We start from the raw sequence: 24,044 nt of genomic DNA, 5'->3' as shown, positions 1-24,044 counted from the left end.
TGTCCCACTGTATTCCAGGCATTACCCTACTTGACACCTACAAAGAGTCTGGCATTTTGGGAGGTGGGGGAGTACCTTTAAATGTCTTGTCATCTCAGGATGCATTTAGTGTCTGCTTCCCATATGCTGCTGTAACAAGGTTATGGCTAAGTGACAATCATGAGTTTGACCCCCCATACCAACATAACTTTCATGCCCAACAGAGAGTGCTTTCAGATTAAATATTCTATCACCAAGAGCTGGTGCAGTTCACTGAACTTACTGGCATGAAATCAAAATCTGTTAATTATTAATTTAGATGTTTTAGACATCTGCCTAGCTCTAGGGGATACAGTATAAATAAAATCTCATCTCTTCAAGTGGACAGCTGATCCTGAGAACATCTCCAGGGATCTGGCCCGCCTTTTTGTTTTGTTCTTCTGTCCAACATGCATTCCACCAGCTCTTCTTCCACTCAAGGCTCAAGTTGGCCAGATCTGGCAATGTTACAGGCATGTCTGAACCCTACTCAGAAGAAACTCTTATCAGTTTTCTTTGTATTACTCTCCCAGTGGCTGTATCTCATACACACCTGGCAGATAATTTCTAAATAGCACTTCGACCACTCTATGTTTTGCACTGCAGAATTTGGACTGTCTGTTCCAAAGAGCGAATTCACGCCTGGTGCATTAATTTCACTGGAGTCACCCGCAGGGACGAATGTAACCTCCTGCTAATTGATCACACATTCAGGGTCAAACCGATTCCTGCATCTCTGCTGCCAGGGGTGCTAGGAACACGTGGGGGTGTCACAACAATGTCCTTACCAAACGCTTTGGCGACATCTCCTGGGCAGTTGCACCCTCCGTCCTGCACAAAGAAAAGACAACAGTGAGTGGCAGCGAGGTCACCCAGGGACCCAGTGAGCACTGGAGCTCTGCGACCTGCAACACTGTGGCCCCTGCTCAGGAACAGCATGTCAAGAGAGCTGACTGTGCACTTGGTATGTATCATCTTGGCTACGTTTTCAGGGAATCCAGGTGATCCTTTCCACTGCTTACCTCTTTCAGGCTCACCTACTCTACTGTACAGTCTACTGATAATACCACTGGTAACAGCAGCAATGCTAATTCATGACTGCAAGTTCCCAAATTCCAGAAACCAGAAAACAAAACCTCCTCTGATAATCTGAATCATCCCCTGCCATTTTAATCAAAGGCTGTGTGATGCAGAAGTACCACAAGCCTCTACCTTAAACCACCGAAGACATTTAAAATAACTTTCTCAGCAGTTTACAATACATTAAAAGGTCACAGTGGGAGGGGTGAGGGAATACACCATCAACTATGTTGGATTTTTATCTGCTAATCTCTAAGAAACCTGGTTAATATAATCTTTGGTAAATGAAAATGAACCTCTCATCCTACTCCTTTACTGTTTGCTATGGGCTCGGTAAGGAAACAACAGCACTCTGGATCTCCAGCATTTTAAACCTACGCATTTCAGTTTCAGTGCAAAGCAGTGGCTGATGAAGGGGTTTCAGCTGAGGACAGGGAGGCTGTGTATGTGTGATAGAGCTGTAAAAAAGGAATGGCACACAGCAGAGCTCATCATGTGCTATGGTTCTTTAGGATTTGTAAAGGTCTGAGCACCAGATGAAAGATCCTTTACACAGTCATTGTACCAGGAGAGCTCCCCATTCCTTTGATGATCTGGATCCGTTGCAGACTGCCAACATCTTTCCTGCTTTTGAAGTAACCCCCTAGACTGGCCGGTTACCTCATGCTGTTTCCCCTCCCTGTTGGCAGAAATACGTGGCTGGGCATGACCTGTGGCAGAGCACAGCCAGACACGCCCCCCATCAGCCACATTAGAGCTGGCTTTGATGGGCAGCTGGCAGCAGGGCTGTGGGTTAGAAACTCTGTGTATCCAGGAAAGGATTCAGACACAAACTGAGAAGGTGGATCCAAAAGTGAGTGGCTTCTCAAAGGACACCCCACTGCAAAAAGTGCCTGGTAGAACTTTAAGGGTTTTCATTCAATTTGCTGTTAACCTCTAGCACATTTTGCCTTTTGTTGAGCTTAGAGACCCTTGCTGTCAGATCCAGGAATGAGTGCTGGGCTGACAGCTGAATCTCTCTCTCTCCTTTTAAGGGCTCTGCTTGTGCAGTTCTTTCCCTCTAACAAATCTGACATAGCCTGGAGGAGGGTGTGAGTGCATGTGCATGTATCAGGGGAGGAAGAGCCAGGGTAGAAAGAAGGGTCTAATAATCTTCAAAGAACAGTTTTAGGACTCTTACTGTCTGAGAGACACTGGCTGTGAATGCTCTCTTGTAGGTGGGTTGCAGCCACTGTTGTTGGGTGGCTCAGTGTCTGACTTTTATCACCAACCCAGTAGTGGCAGTGATGAAGGTTTTATGCTTTTGAAAGTACCAAGAGGATGGTAACTGTGTAACCCTTAATCACTGTCTTCAAAAGATATCACTTTGAATGTTACCAAATTACAAAATGCTGAGCAGCTTAAGAGACTTGCCCAAAAGCTCACCAGTTACCATTTAAGATAAAAGGAACTGACAATGATGATTCACAGCCCTTCTTTATCTGTAGATGTCTCCAGTTATTTCAGATAAGCAGGTAAATTTAGCGATTCACAGAAAGGGAGACGAAAAGGGAACATCCTAAGCACTTATGTCAGAAGATGCTATATAATAAAACTATATGCAATAAAGCCCTTCATTCCATGTGAAATATCAGGCACTCTGTTTACCAAGTAAGACTGTTCTGCTGCTGCATCGGAAGCTTCCCCTTGAAATTCAGCTTGTCACAACAGGGGTCTGGGTTCAAAATTACTTGTAGATGGCTGGGCTTGAGTTACAGAGCTTGCTGCAGGCTCAGCCTCTACCTCAGAACCCTGGGGAAATTAATCTGTAAAAATCTGCCCCTGAATTCAGAAGAACTGGCATAATTCCAAAGTAAGACTGCTGGAAAGGGTTATGGTCATGGAACCTGTAGAGAACCTGAGTCTGAGCCAAGTGGGTGCTAGGAACAAGGAGAGGGGAAAGCAGCTTTCCAGTCAACAGAATTACTTTAGTGTGGCTGAAGTAATGTTATTGTCCCCAGTCTTGCTCTCCAGATAGACAAGCCATTTAACAGCAACAAAATTTAGCCCAAGGAAAAAAAAAATACAGCATGGAAAACCAGTATGCACTGGTTGAATATTTAGTATTATATGCAATTTATAATGAGTTTATAACTATGATTTATGTTTCAAGCAACCTTTATAATAAACTGCATAACCAGTGCTTTCTACAGTATCAGCAATCAGACAGCTATTATGCAGAAAATATGTAAGTATGTGGCATATACAGCAGTAAAAACAATACATATGGTGCTTTATTCTGAACTACATATACTGGGTATATTTCTGTGTGGAAAAAGAGACAGTATGGCAGTAGCTGGGTGAAGAAGCCCTTAGTCATTCTTTTCACTGAATGCTGGTGACCCATCACCCAGGCAGGGTGAAGGGGAAACAGGGATCTCTGTCAAATGATAGCCACATGAGAGAGGACACATGCAAGACTGCTTTCCATTCCCCACATTGCTGGCTTACTAGAATATGTGACTGCCTCTCTGTCCAGCAGAGGAGTTCTCTGACCTACAAGAAACAGAAACTTTATCTCAAGCAGGCCCCCTCCTGTAACTCACTGCAGCACTTTCTCAAGGCCAATGGATTAGCAAGAATGAAAATTGAGACTACTGGCTCCCAGACAAACAGCATGGGACAGAAACTGTGTCTGTATCCTAGGGAGGGTTTCCTCTCTGCTTTCAGTGAGTCATGAAAGATTCATTTCTGAGGTGAGCTTTGAGTCTTACAGATAATTTAGCATGAGGAAAGCAACTGGTGCAATTTTACCTCCTACTTCTCTGTGTAAATGACTACACAGACACCAGGTGTTCACTTGGACTATCATGTTTGACTGAAAATTGTCACTTTCTTTGTCAACGTATCAGCTCCAAAAATCATACATGACAACTTCAGTAATAAGAATGCTTAAAATCCCAGATAGTGCTCCCATTCTAGCAGAGCTCCTTAAGATCAGGGTTCAGTTGTGCTGTGTTCCCTGCAGTGCCTATACTGTGCTCAGCACCACCACTTCCTCATTCTGACAGCATCTTTTTCTTCATATGGAAGTTGTACCAGCATAACAAGAACAAGGAGCAATTTGATGAAGGTACTGGACAAGACAGAAGTGGAGACAAGAAAGTGCCCCAAGGGACTAACCCATATCACACCATTAGCTATAATCTACACAAAGCTAGGTGGTAGGCTTCGAATCTTTTCATATGCTTCCTGCTAGTTCCATATCAATATCACAAAAAACAGCCAGACACATTTTCTCCTGGGGAATTGACATAGACAGCTGTGGTAATACTCTGCCTGTAGGGATTTCTTTTGGCTCAGGTAGGGTGTGCCCCTTCTTCAATCCCCAGAAAGATAGCAGTGAGACATTTTGAGGGATACCATGTATACTTGTCGTCACCAGACCCAATTCTATACTTAGAATTGCTGCCATATGGTGTTTTTCTGTCATGAGGACACCTCTCTTCCACGATATTCTTGCCAGAGCTCTGGCAACAACCATGCAGTCCAGCCTTTTCTTTCCCTAATAAATACACCAATACCCATCTGAATGCTCTAGAATTCAGGCATAGTATCTTTACCCTTGCTTTACTCTTCTTAGATTGGGTGTCAGAGTTGAGCTGAAGTGATGTTAGAGACCCCAGCTGCAGCTGAAGATATTTCTCTTGGCCTGGATGTTGGTAGTAGAAAGGTATCAAATTGCCCTCCTATATTCCCCCATAACATCTAGGGGGCTGATAGGTGTGGGATCACTGAAACCTGAGCAAGTCAAGAACTGATCCATTCCCAAAGCAGGAAAGGAGATACAATACAGAACCATCTAATTTTTCAGCAGTCTAAGTACACACTCCCCGTTTTCTTGTAAAATCAGGGTAACAGCATTCTTCTGAGGGCTGCTAGCAGAAAATGATTATTGCAGAACTAAGATGGGTCTCTGAGCATCACTGCCAGGATGACACCTATACTTATCCAGCCTTCATAGTAACGAGTGAGGCTTTCATGCTCTATTGCACACATGTTCTACTGTCTGTTATAGACAGAAACATTTGCAATACTGCCCAAGTCATAAAAATCACAGACTGCTTTTCTTTTTTTCTGCAAAATTCATGTAGAGGAGCCATGGAGAGGAGGGAATGCATATTCATTAACAATAAAGAGCAAGAGAGATCTGACTGTAACACGTGTTCCTGCTCCATTACACTCCAAGAGACCCAATCAAACCCTTTGCCCATCCCCAATCACTTTGTTTTCCTCTCACCTCCTTCCTCAACAACACAACACAACACAACATTCCTCCTTCCTCACATGGATACTAGTCCCAACTGGATCGAAGAAACTAGGGCCTTCCAATGATTTCGCTTGGCAGTAGATCTAAAATCCAGTGTGTGATCTCTCCTATGGCAGCTGAGGGAGGCTGCTGACTGTGAGCACAGCACACAGGTGAACCCTTGTGCCCTCCCCATGAGCAGCTGCCTCACAGGCAGCCTGCAGAGGCTGTGCCAGCCTGACATGGCCAGGGTGTGGTGCCTGCCTGTGTATGCCCAAGCCCACAGGACCTTTGGGTGCTGCAGGCTGCACACTAGCTCAGTCTGGGGCCATGCTTGCCAATTTCCTTTCTCTGTGTGAGGTGAAGCTGGTCTTGCTGATAGAGCGGAAACTGCCATTAGCACGCAATACAGACAGATGCTCTTTTTGTCCACAGGCTTGTTATTTCCCCAGAGTTTGGCGAGAACATAAGTGGCTCACGTGCCAGCTGTGCTCAAAAGAGCCACCTCGAACACTCCTGCCCCTGCGCAGAGAGCTCTGTGACGATGCTGTCTGGATCAATCCAACTAGGGCACAGACGGGCTTGCATCATTTTACCTTGTACTCACCTCTACTGCCTGCCCGCCCCTCAGTCACACTCTCTGAGGAAAGCCATGTTTACGTTCCACTCCTTTTTCAGAAGTCTTTCATAGGAATTTTTTTTGCTTCAATAGTGAAAACACTATCAAGCTTCCTATTCTGTTTACATAACAGCTTACTCCATTCAGGGAGCAAGAAGCAGATTTCCAAAGGCATTAACAGAAGTGAGGTGCCCATGTCTTTTTAATGTTAGAGAGAGTTGGTTTCTTTACATCTGGATCTCCACTGACTGTCCTAGGTGCTAATACAGGAGTCAACTGAGATGACAGAAGGCCAGGCTTTAACATGCAGGGTACTAGACTGCTTGATTCTCCTATTCCACAACGATTTGCACAGTGGGAATCTGAGAGTGGATGATAGTTACTTACAGAGATGATATGTCCTTTCAAGCCATGTGCTGAGTCTGCACACTCAATAACAGCACTTAGCTGGGGATAGCCCACCCCTGTCTTAATCCGAGTGGTACACACAGAACCTAGACAAGAGAATGAGAGGAAAAAACATAGCCCATTAGGATGACAGAAATGATACAAAAAAAAGTGTTTCTATCAGCACTATTTTTCTCTCAAGAAGTGTCTATTGCCGATGGTAGCTTCTCAGAGATAAAAGGAACACATAGGAACTTGAGTTTTTAAATGCTCTCACATAACTTCATGGGAGCTATGGCTGAGGAGACTAATGTCCCCCCTTTCTTCTCCAGGGCAAGTCCCAGTTTAGGTCTCATCAGTAATACTTCTCAGTGAGGGAATTACTGCATCACAAGAAAGGCAATCTGACTGAGATGCCTGAAGGGAAGGGACAACAGGACTAGAATCACAACCTGTGAGACTCAGCAGTAGCAGTTATTACCTGAACATTTCTTCTAATAAATATTTCTATCTCTTTTCTGCATGTTTAAAGAAATAATTCTGTGGTAAAATCAGTAACTTTTTTTTTTGGTAACAATTTTCCCATCATTTGCTTAATACTGAAGGCAGAAATATTTGGTTGACTGCAGTTTTGGGGAATATAAAAAAATCAGCACATAGCATTTAAAAAGCGAGATAAGTAATCATCTGAAAGCTGTATAGTGCAACACCAAGGGAAATATGTAAACTATATCTAATAATTGAACTATATTATTTATACACATACATTTTGCATGCATGTGCAGATAAAAATAAACATATATATATATACACACACACATAAACCAATTTAATTATAGTTCAACATAGCAACATGGCTATAGACCTTCTGGAATACCTTCTCTATTTTTTCCTCAAATTAAGAGTCAAAATGAGGATTGCTTTTTGCCAGTCTAGGTCCTATAATTTAGGATACAGATGTAAAAGGTCTGCATGATAACAAGAATTTCAAAACAGATTCTAAACCAAATGCAGTGAAATCTGGATCCTGTCACTCAGCTGATATCCAGGTATATTCAAGCTACCAGTAAAGCAAAAGTTACCAAAGATCCTTCAAAGAACTGACAAAGTGAAAACACTGAGAAGAATTCTTGCAAAATAGTAACAAAATTAGTTTCAATATAATTTCCACAGGGCTTGTACTTTATAGTGTATGTAATGCTTTATAATAAATCATTGCCATTTTCCACAGGATGGATCATTATCTGGAAAAGAACCTGAAGACCTGAGGGAGGAACATTTGTTACCTGTGGGTTTGCGTGGTCGATTTGTACAGATCTGTTCAGGAAGATCTCCAGGGAGGATTATACAGCATTTACTCGTATTTCCATGTTTGAGGCTACAAACTATAATTATTCTTCTTTTAAATCTGAATTTTCCTGTGATAATTACACTATGACATCTCTGTTGTTTATTCTTCATGTATTTTGCAATATTTATTGTTTGACATCTTCCTGGGCACAACTGCAATGTTTATTACATCATTTTCTCTGCTCCAGTTATCCATTCATGGACCGTAACTATTTGGCACTGCAGAGTAAACAATCTGCCTGCACTGCACTGGCTGATCACAGCTATACTGTCAGTGGCATTTGTGCTAGCCACTTTAAAATCTAGCCCACATATGGTGACTCCAGCTGCAGTCTAAGAAGAAAATAGCAAGAGAAGGAATATGTGAAGGAAGGCACAAGGAGAGAGGGGGGAAAAAAAGACCGATTATGGCAGTGTATGCCAGACAACAATATTAGGGAAGACAGGAAAAACACTGTAAGAACTTTAGAGTTCTCTCATTTATCCACGGAAACGTTAGAGTGATAGATAGCATGTAAGTGCATTAATGTAAATTTTAGCTCTCAGGCAATAGTAACAGCTAGAGGCAAAGTTACCCATATTTTGCAATTACCACCATTGCATCTGTGAGGACATTGACAAGGATAACCTCAGCTTCACAGAACACAAATCATAAAGCTATTCAGAAACCCATCTTTCCTTGACAGAAGTGGACACCTGAACACAGTATCCTTTGAGCTTTAGCTTGGATGACTCATCCTCTTTTCAACAGGCTAGAAAAGTGTTCCCAAACACATGTTATCAGTGATAATGTCAGGAACTCAGGCAGTCCAGTGCTTCCAATAACAGGCATCTTCACCGACTGAAGGAGCAATATGCAACTCTGTGCACTATGAAACACTAGCACCCTGCCTGTATTTCTTAAATACACTGTGTGCTAGGTCACTGGTACTTTATTGACCTGAGTGGATCTTGGCATTCTAACAGGCAAGAAAACAGCATTATACACTGGTTCCATCTGGACAACTCCTCCACCAGTGGTACCAAAAGCCACCCTTATTTGACTTACCTGGTCCAATACCCACTTTAATAATATCTGCTCCAGAAATAATAAGTTCTTCTACCATCTCTCCTGTCACCACATTGCCTGCCTAGACAAAAAGAACAATATCACATGTACAGGAGACTTCAAGACTACTGCAGCAATGATGATAATGTAAAGTCTTATCCAGAGCTTTTACAAGTTGAACTATACAGAGTATGGAAGAATATAGTTCACCATACTGTTCAATGCATGTGCCACCAAGATTAAATCAGTCATACAGGTACATTCTCAAGTCAAATGAATTTAACGATTAGTCCAGTAAACCCTGATCCTTAGCATCCCATCAGGAGATCTGCTTTGTCGTCCATCCCCCTACTCCTCACCCAGAGGCTCTCAACCACATCATCCCGAACCATAAGCGCTATTCTTCTCTCTAATATACAGTGAACTCCTCCACCTCTCCTACCTAGAGACCTCCACGCCTTTTGCCTAACTCACTTTGCAGGAAGATGTTCAGATCTTGTTTAAAACTCTGGAAAATATCTTTTTCCTTTAGGATTCAGCATTTTGCCCACTGAAAGAGTAACTAAGGTACTATTCTTCTAATTTTGTACATGGGTGCCAAAATTGGTATGTATATCCAGACTATATAACTCTGAGCATTCATACAATTTGGTTGTGGTGATACCAGTGGTTAAAAACAGGGGTTTGGTTCCCTCTGCATGACCGTTGCAGAGATACAGAGAGCATGCTGTTTAGGGTGACGTCTTCTTTGAAAGAAGTTCTGAATTGGTTTGTGTTCTTTACCGTATTTTTCCTTGCACTTCAATAGCTCTTTTCCTCCTTTTGGCTACATTGTTATCTTTGTTGAAAGTGAAGGCAGCTCTCTCAGCCTTCATCTTCCGTCTTCTAGAAATCTTCTTCTATTGGCTCTCCACACCCCTAATCAATTGCTTCGTCTTTGTTTGCCTTCACAGACTTCCTTGAAGTCATACCAGACAGATGTTTCTTGAGCCTGAGGAATGAGAACTATCCACAGTGGTACAGGCGAGTTCTCACCAAGTCTTTGCACAACACTTGCCTTTTCTGGAAATATCTTGCCTGACACACAAGAATGCATTTGCCTGGCTCACAGTCACCTTGTGATCTACTCATGCCTCCAGGAACATTTACCTACTCCAAACTGTAGCAGAAACTTGTAGCACTTCCCCTGACATTGGGTTACCTGATACTAGAGTATGGTTTTTCACACGTGGTTTATTGAGGTAGGGGCTCTCTTCTGACACAGCCTCAGCTGGCATGGAGTATGGGGCCTGTAGTAACATACCATGAGATACAGATTTTTCTGGTCCATGGATGCTGTGAATACCAGTGTGATGAAATTACTGATACTTTTAATAAAAGAAACTACAAAACAACCTTCTAGCACGCACTTGATAATTGGCTTGCAAAACTGGTGCAGTAACTGCAGAGAGCTGCCAGTCTATGTCTACTCAGTTAAAGAAACATTTTGATACAAGCTCAGCGTGACAAGACAGGCCCTTGCGTGTGTCTAAATGTGGATCTGATGGATCAGCCGTCAGTGTGAAGCTAGAGATTAATTCCCTTGCCAGGAGTGTCCACTGTCCAGATGACTTTTGGAGAAAAGACAGTCTTCAAAGAACAAAGATTTCAAATGACATTTGAATCCTATTCAAAGGAGATTTATGAGCTAAAACCTATCCTTTGAGTTACATTTGAAAACAAACTGTTAGCCAGTGCATTTTCAGACCACGCTTTCCTCTCTGCAAAGGGTTGCACAAGGCAAATGAACACTGACATAGCACATGCTGAACCGACTCACTATAGGCTGTACTAATTGCATTCCCATACTCTGGGGGAATATTGTACAGGAATGCAATCCTATAAATTGCACTCCACAATTGAAGAAGAACGTGAAGGTCTTTGAATGTGCCAGAAGAAGGTAGCAAAGTTGGTGATGGGCCTGAAAGGCAGGTATTGGGGGGAGCGGCCAAGGCACCGGGTTTGTCTAGCTTGGAGAGAAGGTGGCCAAGGGGTGACCTCATTGCTCACTACAGCTTTCTGAAGAGGGGAAGTGGAGAGGGAGGTGCCGAGTTCTCTCTGGGATCCAGTGACAGGATGCATATGAATGACTCAAAGCTGTGTCCCTCAGGGAGGTTCAGACCTGACGTGAGGAATCAATTCTTAAGCGAGAGGTTGGACAAACCCTAGAACAGGCTTCCTAGAGAGGTGGCCAATGCCCTATGCCTCTCAGTGTTTAGTTTCCCAGGTCTTCCCTCATACCCTTCTTGTAAACTGGAGTAACACTGTCTCACCTTCTGTCAGCAGGAATCTCCCCATACTCCCAAGACCTTTGATAAGAGATGAGAGGGGTCTTGCTAGCTCCTTCAGTACTCTGGGACATTTACAAGCCAATTTTGTTTTTATTTCAGCTCTGTGGCTTGTCTCATGTGTACAGAATGTTCCTAACTAGAAAAACTGCACAAGATAAACCCCCAGTTTTCCAAATCACCTGTTTTGCACTAGTACCAAGATGGGCTATTAATTTGTGGAGATCTAAATTTATATCTAGAGATGTTCAGAAAATCTCTTACATAATGATATTGCAGGACTTAGCAAGTGTTTGTAGCCATACTGATATGGGCAGAGCAGGAGGCAAATTCTAAAATCCTTACTTAGTATTTTCTTAGCTTTTATGCAAACATAACTACTGCTGAAGTCAACAGAAGGGCACCCAGGGAATACTGGGCAAGGTCTGTTCTCCACTTACTGATTTCTGACTCCTATTTCACCATTTATTTATTTTTATTGAATTTTGCTTCCTCCTTTTATTAGCTTGAAACAGCTGACAAGCCACCACCTGAAGCACTTATAAAAACAATGATAATACAAAGCAGCAATTTGTGGTCTATGATACAGGACCACTTAACTTCGCTCAAAAGAGCATGATATTGATTAAAAATAAAATAGAACAGTCAGGAAATAAAGAATATATAATAGGTGCAGTGTTTCAGCTAAGTGCTGCTTCCTTTCTGCTCAGCGGTAGTTTGTTATACTAAGTGCTGTACATTCCAAGGTGGGGTGATGGAGAGTGTGCCACTTAGGACATGAAGGAAGCAGTTTACCTCTGGAAGGTAGATGACCACCTGTGCTGTATGACACACACCACACTACAACTTGGTGAAATACTGGAATACATGCAAAAGATTCATTAAAATCAGTGGTTCCATGAGATTTGGGATCAAATATGTATTTAACTTAAACAGCAGTGTCTCATTAGCAGAGCATAGAGGGTTGTCAAACTGTCTCTTCAGAAATGCTAACCAGACGTTTACTGTTAAGTTACTGCTAGAAAATGTTGGAACTGCATATGTTGATTCAAAATGCTCATCCTAGCAGGGAAAAGCACTTATGTCCCCAGCATACATTTTTTCCTGGAATGCATGTACACACATCAGTGATTTCTGTCTTTCTGAATCTGCAGATCCTTAACAAATTTTCAAGGAAGATGCAGAGCTCTACATAGCAGACTTCAACCTGCCAATGAGAGGCCTGCTTCTTTCAGGTACCTTTTGCAGACCTCAGAGAGCACAAAAAAACCACTATGAGAGAGGCACAGCTATCTGTATGTGAAGAGACCCCACTGTCACAGCAGAAGGGAAATCTGTTTTCTCACATCCAGCTGAACTCTGCCTTACTGAAACCAATGCTTTGTCTTACCAGTAGGACAGCTGAATAGAAGCAAAAGGGTTTTTGAAGTCCCCACTGGTATGGTAAAGCCAGAATACTTCAACTCAAAAAAAAAATCTGAAAAGGTCAATATAGAAAGACTAAGACTACAGAAATGAAACCCTCTTAAAATTAACTTGAAAGAATGGAACGCAATTGGAACCTGCACAGTGAAGTCACTACAGAGAATACATGTTATAGTGTGTTTACACAAGTAGTCAGGGAACACAGCAATTAGTGCAAGTATTGTGATGTACCATCACTCAGCACGAGGCTTCAACTGAGCATCACCCTGGGTCATACCAGCACTATCCAGGATGACTGAACTGTGGGTCAGTCCTGAGGAAAATCTTGGCCTCAGAGAAGTCAAAGGGAGCTTCCCTACTGACTTTAATGAGATCAGGATTTTACCTAACAGGATTATATAGACTATGGCTTCTCTGACAGAGATACAAAATTAGTGAGCACAGTAGGGCAGTGCCTCTGAATTTCAGTCAGGCATTTGATACTGTGCCTCATGAAAGCCTGCTATAAATATCAACTCATACTGCCTAAGACAGGAACACTGCTGCACTGATTGAAAGCTGCTGGCAAATGGCAATGGATCGAGCTGGGGAGAAGTGTCTATGACAACAGTTCTCAAACTTTCTTCTTGTATCCTAGAGGAAAGCACAGTCTGTGCCTCCACATTATCAGGAAGACGGCCAAAGGACACTTCCCACCCACCAAAGCAAGGGGTGCTTAACCATGAGATGGAGGGAGATGCCCTTTGCAAGGCTGAGCCATACCCAGTGGGTGTTTGCACTCAGTACTTTGCCTGACCTGAGATGGGCTCGGCAGCATCACCGTCTACTATCCTGGGATCCTGCCTGGCTCCTGTTCTGAGACCTCAGCCCTGGTGGACACGCCATGACTGCATTTACTCTGGTGTGTGTTCCAGGGATGAACTGGGAGCATTCTGCATGGCTTTCTCTGACTCCTGCCTCCAGCTAAGGCCCAGAAAAGTTCTGCTACTGACTCCAAGGAAGAGCAACAGTTTCTGGCTCCTGCTGTTTCCCTCTGCTTCTGCTTTGCAGCTCTGCTTGTCTCCTTCTCTGGCCCACATTTGTGGCTGCTACAGTATCTCCAAGTGCGTTCCTGCCTCAGTTTTCTTCCTGCCACACTCCCTGCTCCCCCCTCAGCGTTGCTCCTGTATCATGAACAGACGAATTCTATGAAAAAAATTCAGGATAAAAACTTGGCAAATCTTGCTAGCAAAGATAACTTAGCTTGCAAACAGACTTTCAGGGTGATGGAATAACCCTAATGTCTACAATTAAACTCATAAATAAGGACTATGCAACCTGTAATATAAAGGCTCTGATCCTCCATCATGAACATTGACTAAAGGTTTTCTTTAGCAAGCAAGCCCAATGGATGCACATAACGCTGTGCAACAGCAAAAGAGCCCAAAGGGTGATCCTCCTCAGGATCTTCCTGGTCCCGGGAGGCACTTGTGAGACACTCAGAAGACTTAAATACTCCTTCTTCCCCCATTCCCAACCTGATGAGTGATTTAAGACAAGTCATGTTGTACCTTTGTGCCTGTTTGTCTTCCCTACCCTTGGTGTTCCATGGAGAAACTGATCTTCTTTGTAAATGAATACAAAATGCAGGAGTGAAAAAACCTTGTGTCAGAACCAGACAGAAGAAAATAAGGTAACGTGATTATAGAAGCAAGTATTTAAAAAGACAAAAACATGCATTTGAAAGGCTGTTACACAAGAGACATCCTCCATCTGCATGGGAGTATTGGCCACAGAGAGTACTACACTAACCACAGTTGCTTTGCACATCCCCTTTCAACCTCAGAGCTGAACCCATTACATGGCCCCTGGGAACACACATTCCCCGAGATCCACAGTTGGGTTACTGTTATGTATTGCACTGCAGCTGACTGTGGAATGAATAGTCATGCTGAGGAAAGCAAACAAGACAGCCTGCAAGGTCCTGGAGATCACTTTCAGCCATGAGAAAGCTTCTTTATTTTTATACCTCCTATTTAACTGCTAGCCCTTTTGTTTGAAAGCCACAACACCAGAGAACATATTGCAGGCATAGCACAAACACATCAAAGCAGTCAGAACAGGTAGCAGCAGGACATGTCTTCCAGATAACCATTAAAAGGAGCCTCGACCAGCTCCCGCATTTCAGCCAGGAACAGCTTCAAAAGGCCATGTTGGCACAGAGTGTGCACTCACTTGGAAGCAGGGTAGAGGTGGGTAGAGGTGGGTCTAGTTGAATCAGACACCTTCATGACTGAACAGACTCTGGGGGCTTTGGAAAACTGAAGGTTTTTGAACACCCCAAGTTTGTTAGCATGTTTTTAGGAATGGAAATTATCACTGTGCAGAGGTGAAAAACACAAGCCATATTAAGCCACATTCAGAGAAAGGAGCTACAACCAGAGAAGGTAACTGAACAGATCAGGGCTGTAAATGTGTTCAAGCAGGTGGTGCTGTCAGGACAATGAAGGCCTGAAGTAACAATAACCTTAGCCACAAAAGCAGAGATACCAGGAAGACAGCTGAACAGTCATGGAAGGCAGATGAGACTGGCCTAAGAACCCTGGACTAAAATCTGGGCTTGATATCTGACTTTGACATTGACCTTCTCTGCCTCCTGGGCAATTCATCTTGGTTGAGTTCCCTCCTCACTCAGAAAAGTCAGCAATCTGTGGGGAGGTGGAGGAGGGCATGACACACAATTTTCTTTTCACTCCTGATAGAGATGATCTTTGGCTTTAACTATGTGATTTAAGCTCCCTGCCACAACTCTTCAAAGACAAAGACACTGGAGTAATCATGTCACTAGGGTCAATATTTCAGATCCAAAGCAAGGAAACAGCTTCTTCTCTCACTGCAGTGAACATGAAGCAAAAAGCTCAAAAGGTCCACATTTATAATTTCATAGTTCGAAAACCTCTCTCCAAAGCCATGGGAAGTATGACCATACCAAGATGGTTCCCATGTCTCCTGGTAGCTGTTGAAGAATGCCTATTCATCAGCCTATGATAACCCAGAATCCAACAAACATTCCAGCCCACTTCAATTTTCCATCATTCAGAAGCAAGAACACTGCCTTCCTCCAACATGGGAGAAAGGAATGCATCCTCCCCTGAGCTGCTTGAACATGTTATTCTCTATTGAACCAAGGCAGAATGTGCATTCAGGAACATTTTCACTTCACATTTACTTTACATGCATGAAGCTTTATCTCTGGCATGGAAAAGTAGGCACTAAACACATGATTTTTTTGCTGCACTGGCTTGAAGAAAGGCTGGTAGCCTCATTATAGATCTGCTTCTTGTTTGAGGATTTCTGCTATTCTCATGGAAACAATTCAGACATTTCTTCAGGAGCCCCAGGAAAGCAGCAGTAGCGCTCTGCTGCAGGAGTTCCATGTCCATGCAAACATCCTACCCTTAGTGCACAAGGGCTGAAGGAAGCATGGAATTAACACTCTTGAGATGGGATAGTAACATCACAGAAAGCACCAGCATTGACCATTTTGCTCCCTGATAATGCTGTCCTCAACACCCCTGTCATTTTTATCATGGGCAAGGACCAGTGCATTGAGCTGTCTTTGAGAGATCTAACAGTCATTGACCTCAACTGGCCAGAAATGTTGGCACATTCCCACAGCAAACCTCTGCTTGGAATCACCAAAGTAAACCCATACACGTAACGATTAGAGGTCTCATCTAGAGTGGGAAGGAGGACATGAGTAGGAAAAGAACTGGATCCACCCAGTCCTCCATGCCAACTTCAATCAAAAAGCTGTGTCAGAGCACACACTAAACATTCCCACAGAAATCATCAGCAGTGGAAGATGGACAATGCCAAATTGTTACTAAACATCCTTCCTTGCTTCCTTTCTTTTTCTAGCTTCTGATGCCTACCAATCAATCTCTGGGTCCTGTTCCTGGACAGAATTCTCACACACACACCCTCCACCCTTTCTATGCACTTACCATAATGGTGTGATGTGGGAACAGGGCACGGACAGACTTCACAAACTCCACAAAATACTCTGAATAGCCGTTTGCCACATCCAGGCAGATGAATTTGATAGCTGGAATGGCCTCTAGAATCCTTGTTAACTTGTTCAAATCATCTTGTCCACTACCTGAGCTTGCTGCTACATGCTAAAAAATAGAGAGAACAAAACAGAGTAGTAGGTTGCAAAAACTGACATAAACACACACACAATTTGTATGTCTTTTCCTGCATAATCTTGGCAGGACTTGTGCTGGTAACTAGTGAAAAATCACACTATGTAATATGAAATAAATACCTTCCTGGGAAAATCAGTGTGCTATTTCTGTCTTGTTTAAATGATATAAAAGAGAGGGAAATTAGCATTTTAGCATTCATTCACAAGTGGATTGTCACAGGCAAATATAATCACCTGAGATCAATCAAGGTTCAGCCATACTCAACACAAACATAGATGAAGGCCTAACTTGGTATATTTCCAGCAAGTTAGAGTGGAAAATCTGGGGCACTGTCAGAGAGTAAAATTTAGGTCTTTAAGTTCACCAAGCACTCCTGTGATCTACAGAATCACAGAATAATTTTGTTTGGAAGGGTCCTCTGGCGATTTTGTAGTCCAATCCCCTTTCTCAAGCAGGGTCAGCTACCATTGAAAACAAGCAGATTGCTTCTTCATCTTCCAATAAGTTCTTTCCAAAAGAAAAATAGTTTCCACAGTTGTTGGCCTACAAAACCTCTGCAGAAATCCAAGGTCACAGTGCAAGCCAGTATTTAATCACTAGGAGGTCCTATTCCAGTCATGTACCACAAATAAGTTAAGTTTGAAAGTGTTCAGACACAGGACACTCTGGGGACCACTTTGTACCCTGTGGTGGCATGTAAGTAATCCTGACTGGCCTAAGTGCTAGGCTCACTTTCAGACAACTCTGTAATCAATAGCCTTTTTAATATAATTCTAAAATGTGCTACAGGTAAAGATCCAATACAGCTGTGTGGTATTCTTTTCCATGCAGAGAAAAATCAAAAACTGCACTGAACTTTGAGCAGAAGAGGAGATAGCCAGGAACACTTACAGTGCCTCTCCTGGTACAGGGGCCTGCCAGAAGAAAAGAAGGAATCTGAATGTGGAAAAGTCAGAACTTAAGTCAATGTTTAAATTTACTAAATATAATGAGGCTAGGACCCTGTGAACAAGTGAGGCAGCACAGCCAGGAATAGCTCAAAGTGAGCTCTATTGCAGGAGAGTAAGTGGAAGACACACAAGCTCTGACAACTGCCAATGCTCATTCCTGCCTAGGCCCAGCACCTGGGCCACTCCATCCTGCAGACTCCAGATCCACCTGCACACCTGATGGCAAAGACTCTGCCCAGCACAAGGGTGTGCAGGGCCAGCCTGTGGTTGGGTTACTTGAAATTATTCATGTCTGTGCACTACCACAGCTCCCAACAGCAACAGAAGCACAGTACTCACACCTACTCCCAAGTATTTCCTCCTTCTTTGTTCAGGATACTTCTCTGTTTCCATTCCAGGCATATATAAACTTTGCTTTTTTGCATTTTAATATAAACACTTTTGTAATGGACTCACATAGCTGTTGTTTTAAACCAGGACAAGCCACTTCCCTTGATGAATTTAAGAATAGCAAATATCTTCATTCCCCAAAACCTCACTTGACAACGGTTTTCCCAAGAGACTCCCAGTGCATGTGAGTTCAGAACAAAGCAATAAACCATAATAATTTACAGTAGAAAAATGTACCTCAAGGCATTCTGGGTGATTGGCAGCAAACAGTTTCCATTCTTCCAGAGAATAATGCTTGTGAATTGCAGTGAACATTGCATGCTAGCAAAAAACCAAGAGAACTGATATTAATGTCCACATTAGTAATTTTTCCCTCAGCTGCAAAAAAAGACATTAGAAAATCCGCTTTTAAGTATAGGCTCATCCTGCTTGGAAGAAACAGTAGCAGCAAACAACAGACCAGGCAACCGTAAACAGCTCTTCAAAAGGCTGGCATACTCAGCCAACCTTTCAGGACCAGGTTTATGATATGTTCCATTAAGCTACTGTCAGTATTTTGAATGTGACAGAGCCTCATTAACGTAGAAATTGCTGCAGCTTTATCCCATAAGCTACACTTTCAAAACTTGTCAGCTAATATTTCTTTTCTGGCAGGGAACACAAAGGGACCTCAAAAACTAAGCTCTAGAAGCTCCACCTGAAGCTGAGCTACACCCAAGATGGAAGCTTCCCAGTACGGAAGCATCTCCACTGAAACTTGCTTATATCAGGAGCCCTGTTTTTGTTCTGGAGTTTTAAATTCATGTTCCTCTGTTCTCCAACAAACTTAGATAAAAATTAACAAAGGCTGCTCACTGTCACCCAGCAGCTTCCCAACTGTTGTAGAAATGAGAGTCGAGACTTACTTTTGCCATAACCACAGCCATTTCAAACGTCCCCACGGTGTCCATGTTTGCCACTATAATGGGAATTCCTGTGTATGTCTGCTTGGAGTTACGGAAGGTGAAGGTGCGCGTGAGGTCGACCTGCAATGAACAGACACACATTCTTTTAAATAACTGATTGTAATCGAACACAAGTTTTTGCTGCAGATTTCAGATACAGCACGTTTAGACAGAGCTTCTTGATTTTCCTCACATTTCCTGTTCCTTTTGTTCCACTATTACATCATTAATTTTTTTTTACAACTTCTGCCTTCCAAACAAGAAAAAAAATTTAAAAGAATGTTTTCTGCATTAAATAGAGCTCTTACTTAAGAAAAAGAATCAAAATAAAATTTAAAAAAGGAGAAAGAAATGACAATGAGGATGCTGGGTTATTGCGTACAGAAGTAATCTCAGCTGTTTGTATGGCTGCCTGAGAAACTCAAGCTTAAGTCCTAACTCCACAGAAGTCAGAATTGCAGCTTGCTCCATCTCCAGGGCTTAGAGGACTTTGTCTCTATTTAGGGTAAATGACAATATAATAAAGTATGCTCTTTTGGTCATGGTTAGCGGCACTCTCGCCATACACTATGAACAATCATACCTTGCCTTGCTAAACCAAGAAGCTGCTAGTTTCTAAGTTAATGTCTTAAAACTGTATCCGCCTTCACCTTCAAAGTTATTTCTTCTTCAGCACCTTCAAATGATCATGGTAACATCAGGCATTTTTTTTCCTTACATCTGCAAGAGGTATTATCAAATTAGATCGGTTCCCACTGGCCTACCTAGGATCTTCCTATCTAGGAGAAAAAAGCTCAAAAGGAGAAAAAAAAGAAATGCACAACTGTAAGGTATTAGTTTAGTCTCTAGCCACAATGAAGGCTCCTTCACTTTTCATTAATCCTCACTGCAACTTTAACCCAGTAACATTTGGAGACCTGAACTAAACTGAAATCCATCACCAAAAAGAAAGCAACAGAAAAAATATAGGATTTTTTTACTATTTATTTAAAACACACTTTGAGCACTGCCAAATTGCAGGCTAGATTCTGATTAATGTTGTGAGGGATTTATTACTGGTTTGTATAAGAGAAAGAACTTTGTGCCTCAGTGATAAATTGTGAATCAGGTTCTCATATAAGCTCATAAGTGAAGGGTCACTTTAGTGAACAATCTAAGATATATCTTAATGGAGACTCTCCTTTCTCCCATTTACTATCAGAGGTCTAATTCTCCAGCCATCATGGATGACAAATCATTCTTACAGGAAATTTAGTTGCAGCTAACATTAGAAAATAATACAAAGAAGATAGGTATGAAACAAGTATGAAAGTTTAATTTACTTTACTCCCTCTTAATACAATGTATTAACTAGAACCATAGAGGAGGGGGAGAGAGGGGGGAAACAAGAGTATCCCACAACCAGTTCCACACAGATACCAGCACCAGAACCACTGCCTTACAGTTTTACAAAGGAAAAACATCTCTTTCAAAGGAACTTCAGAAAGGAGAAGAGCTGTGTTTCAGAAAAGACATCAAAATATTCCAAAATAGACACTCACAAGACAAGGCAAGAACTTGCCTTGTAATTTTTTTAGTCCTTCACACCTTTAGCATCTCCAATATCCCACAGCAGTAAGACAAATTTTATGTTGCATAAAAACTACAACCTTTGCCCGGTAATTACATTCAGTGCTTCTTCTTGTTTTATGAGAGACAATTAACAACCGGTGCTCAGTTTCACCTTTTCCATTCCACTCCTCATTTCATGGACTTTTAGCATATCCTCCACAGCTGACTCTTCTCCGTATCAAATTATCCTAGTATGTTTAGGGTTTTTCCTCATGTGGAAATCAGTCAACACTGCTGATCATGCTGGCTGCCATTCTCTCTACCTATTTTAGCAATTTGTGCTGTTCTTGTGGACTTATTTAAATTTACAAAATTTAAATTAACGACTTCCTACAGGACACTTGTCTGGTGAACTTGTAATGGACAGAGTGCATGAGTAAGCCCAGCCAAGGCAAGAACAGGCTATGTGAGTACCAAGACCTCACAGACAGATAATGTTGCTCCCACTCCCATCCTTGCTCTAACAAATTTTGATATTTGAATTCAAGCATCACATTTTTCTGATATCTTTCCAAAAGGAGAAAGCAACCATGGAAAACAAAGACGGAGCAAGGAATCAGAAACAAATATCAACATAGCAAACCTACAAGAAGATCTGCAAACATCCCAAACTGTCTCTCTAGGAAGCTGACTTAACTCTAGTCACTGCATAAAAAGCTATCCTTGCGCAAAACGAGGCATTCACACCAGAGAAGCAGATGCTTGCTGATATAAGCTTCAAAGCAGCAGCTTGCTGGGTAACAGGCACTGTAGTATGCTGCCTCTGTTCCTCTGCCAGAACTATTTATTTATATTCTTGTTTTGAAGCAGACTGGGGCTGTCCATTTCAGATCTGGCTCTCACAGACTCTGTTTATCCCTGTTGCCACAGCCTCAGTGATGGTGTCCAATTTCTTAACCTTCATCGGTTTTCACTGACCCCCTCACGACACGCACTTTTTCTCATCTGCAACGTTTTAACAGTTCATCACAGCTACCCGTTACAACCCTGCCATATCAGCTCATGTTCCTCCTATCGTTTTCTCTTCCCAGCAGCCCTTCTTTCCACAGCCTGCACGCTGCTAAATATACAAAACACTGCACTTGAAGGAGCCATGTGCCTGCCACTCACTCGGTGGAGCACAGCTCCACCTGTTTGCCAGGCCGGCACAGTGAATTTTAAGGAGAGATCCATAGGTCCCCAAGCAAATGGCTCAAAAGTGCCCACAGGCTCTATGTGCAGCAATGGCATACGATGAGGAATTACTTGGCTGGGACACTGTTCATGGTAAATTAAAAATTACTTGCCAGAAATCAACTTTCTACTGAGAGGGCCTCTCTGATCTTACACCTCATGATGGCAAAGTTGTTCGTTGTTACCCCCAAAATCCCTGGGCATAAGCACATAGTAAACACAGCCTCCCTGCTTCCCTTTCCCTTTCTACTTCAGTCTCTCTAACAACTCCATGTCCCCTGGAGAAAGCCTTAATCCTCTTTTCATCCCCCAATACAACATAATTCCTTCTTTAGTCCAACTAAATCCTTTGTTAACCTTGGGGGTTATGTGGGGTAAACGAGAAGGCACCTTCGATCCTGAAGTAGCCATCTTTTTTTGTGGTGGCAATCGATCCTCATGGGATTGATTTCCTGGGGTCTTTCCCGATCCCTGATGAGAGAGAACTACAGCACTGTTCCGGCTAACAGTGGCCCTGGGCCAGCAGGGACACAGAGCCCCAGGGGGACCCCAGTGCTCCACACACGCAGGTCACAAGGGGGTTAAACCCAAGCGAGGGTGAAACGCACCCATCGCCCCAGGTTTGATGGGATTTCCCTTAGTACTCCCCATGATGGGGTTCCAGCCCGGGGCACCCTGCGCACTGGGAAGCGCTCCCCAGCGTCTTCGCGGGGTTTGTTTTGCAATTATTTTTTTAAAGAGCACATCAGCTCCTCGGTATCAGCACCGCCCACAGCCCCCGAGGCTGAGGGCAATGCTGCCTGTCAGGTGGCATCACCGGCTTCTGCCGGCCCAAGCTGCGGGGCGGGTAACCGGACACCCCTGTCCTGCAGCGCTGCCGCTTTGCCGCCGACGCCCCCTCCGAAACCGGAGGTCAGCCCCCGCTCAGCCCCGCAGAGGCACCTGTTAGGAGCAAGCAATCCCCCACTGCCCCCCTTATATTTTAGCTTGAGGAGCGAGGGAGGCCAGCGCGGCACCGGCTTGCGGCACCTGCCGCCCCCCGCTCCGCCGGGGCCGCGGGGGGACACGCCACGGGCTCCGCAACCCCGGCCACGTCCTCCCCTCCTGGCAGCAGCGGCATCCCCCCGCCACGCAAAGGGCGTCCCGATCGGGGAGGGCATTGCTGCTATAGACCGGGAAACAAAAATAAAGCAGGGGAGGAAGGCGGGTTAAGGAAGTTAAGCGTTGGGGGGGACGGGGGGGGAAAGCATGCTGGGTTTGGATGTCCCCACCTCTGATCTGCTTTTGAGGCTGCTCCTTTTAGGTCTGACCAGGACATCTTTAAAGTCCAGTTTGAGGTCTGCGTCTACCCGGGGCATCTCGCTGGGGTGTCGGGGTGCGGGGGCCGGGGCTGTCCTGGCGGCGGCAGTGGCGGCCCTGCTGTGCTGGCTGCACCGCCCCGCCCGCAGAGCCGAGCCGAGCCGAGCCGAGCCGCGCCGGCCAAAGCCCGCCAGCTGCGCACCGAGCGTATTTATAGGGCGCGGGCACCGGGCCCCATCGCTTTATTAGGCGAGGGCTGTTTTTAGCCGAGCGGCCGGCCGGGGCCGGCCCCTGCCCCTTCCCCCGCCGCAGCTACCCCCGCCTCTCCGCCGGGCAGCGTGCGGTGGGGGGCAGACAGGGACGCGTCGCCCGCCCACAACCGCCCCGTGCGGGGCCAGGCACCGGCGGCACCGCGGCGGCCTTAAGGGCAAAGCAAGGGCAGAGGAAATGGCGCCTCCATGTGACCGAGCGGGCCCCGGCGCCGCCGGTACCGGGTGCGGGAGCCCGGCCGTGCTGGGTGTCTGCTGCAGGGCTGAACGAACATCTCGGCCTCCCTCTACCTTCCACCGAACAGGCGGGGGCTGGCGGCGCTCCCCAACGCTGTTAGGGCTGCTGCAGCACGGCCCAAAATGCTGTGCCTCCAGCCACAGAAAAAACATAGCACTTAGTGTAGCTGGGCTTTCGTGGGAATCCCGCTTCCCGGGTGCTCTGCTCTGAGCCCAAACTCGGCCCTCTCCCTGCCCGGCATCTGGTAATACTGGGGCAGAGCTCGGCTCCCAGTCGCACTGCAGAGGGCCAGAGTGTGGTTTTGGCGTTAGAGACGTTGAGAAATGTGCAGCTGGTTGGTCATAGAGTGGTCAGAGCACCAGCCACCTGCAGCTGCCTCAGTAATTTCCTATTTCACTGCACTTAGAGAAGCAACAGGGAGCTTTTCTGTTTGGTTGG

At 44.2% G+C, this 24,044-nt stretch overlaps 1 protein-coding gene across 1 annotated transcript in view; it reads right to left on the bottom strand.

Annotated features, from left to right (window-relative positions):
- The window catches only part of GMPR (guanosine monophosphate reductase), a 42,554-nt gene extending 19,024 nt beyond the window's left edge, over nucleotides 1-23,530 (bottom strand). Inside the window, exons 1-7 of the mRNA XM_032115006.1 lie at nucleotides 23,072-23,530; nucleotides 18,978-19,097; nucleotides 18,310-18,393; nucleotides 16,529-16,702; nucleotides 8,791-8,872; nucleotides 6,393-6,499; nucleotides 807-849 (exon numbers count right to left, since the gene is read on the bottom strand). Coding sequence (XP_031970897.1) covers nucleotides 807-849; nucleotides 6,393-6,499; nucleotides 8,791-8,872; nucleotides 16,529-16,702; nucleotides 18,310-18,393; nucleotides 18,978-19,097; nucleotides 23,072-23,158 — 697 coding nt within the window. The 5' untranslated portion in view covers nucleotides 23,159-23,530. The remainder of the gene's footprint in view (nucleotides 1-806; nucleotides 850-6,392; nucleotides 6,500-8,790; nucleotides 8,873-16,528; nucleotides 16,703-18,309; nucleotides 18,394-18,977; nucleotides 19,098-23,071) is intronic.
- Nucleotides 23,531-24,044: the final 514 nt, after the last annotated feature.

This window comes from Corvus moneduloides, chromosome 1 (assembly GCF_009650955.1).
Source record: "Corvus moneduloides isolate bCorMon1 chromosome 1, bCorMon1.pri, whole genome shotgun sequence".
Taxonomy (NCBI): Eukaryota; Metazoa; Chordata; class Aves; order Passeriformes; family Corvidae; genus Corvus; species Corvus moneduloides.
This window is presented reverse-complemented; position numbering and strand designations above follow the sequence as displayed.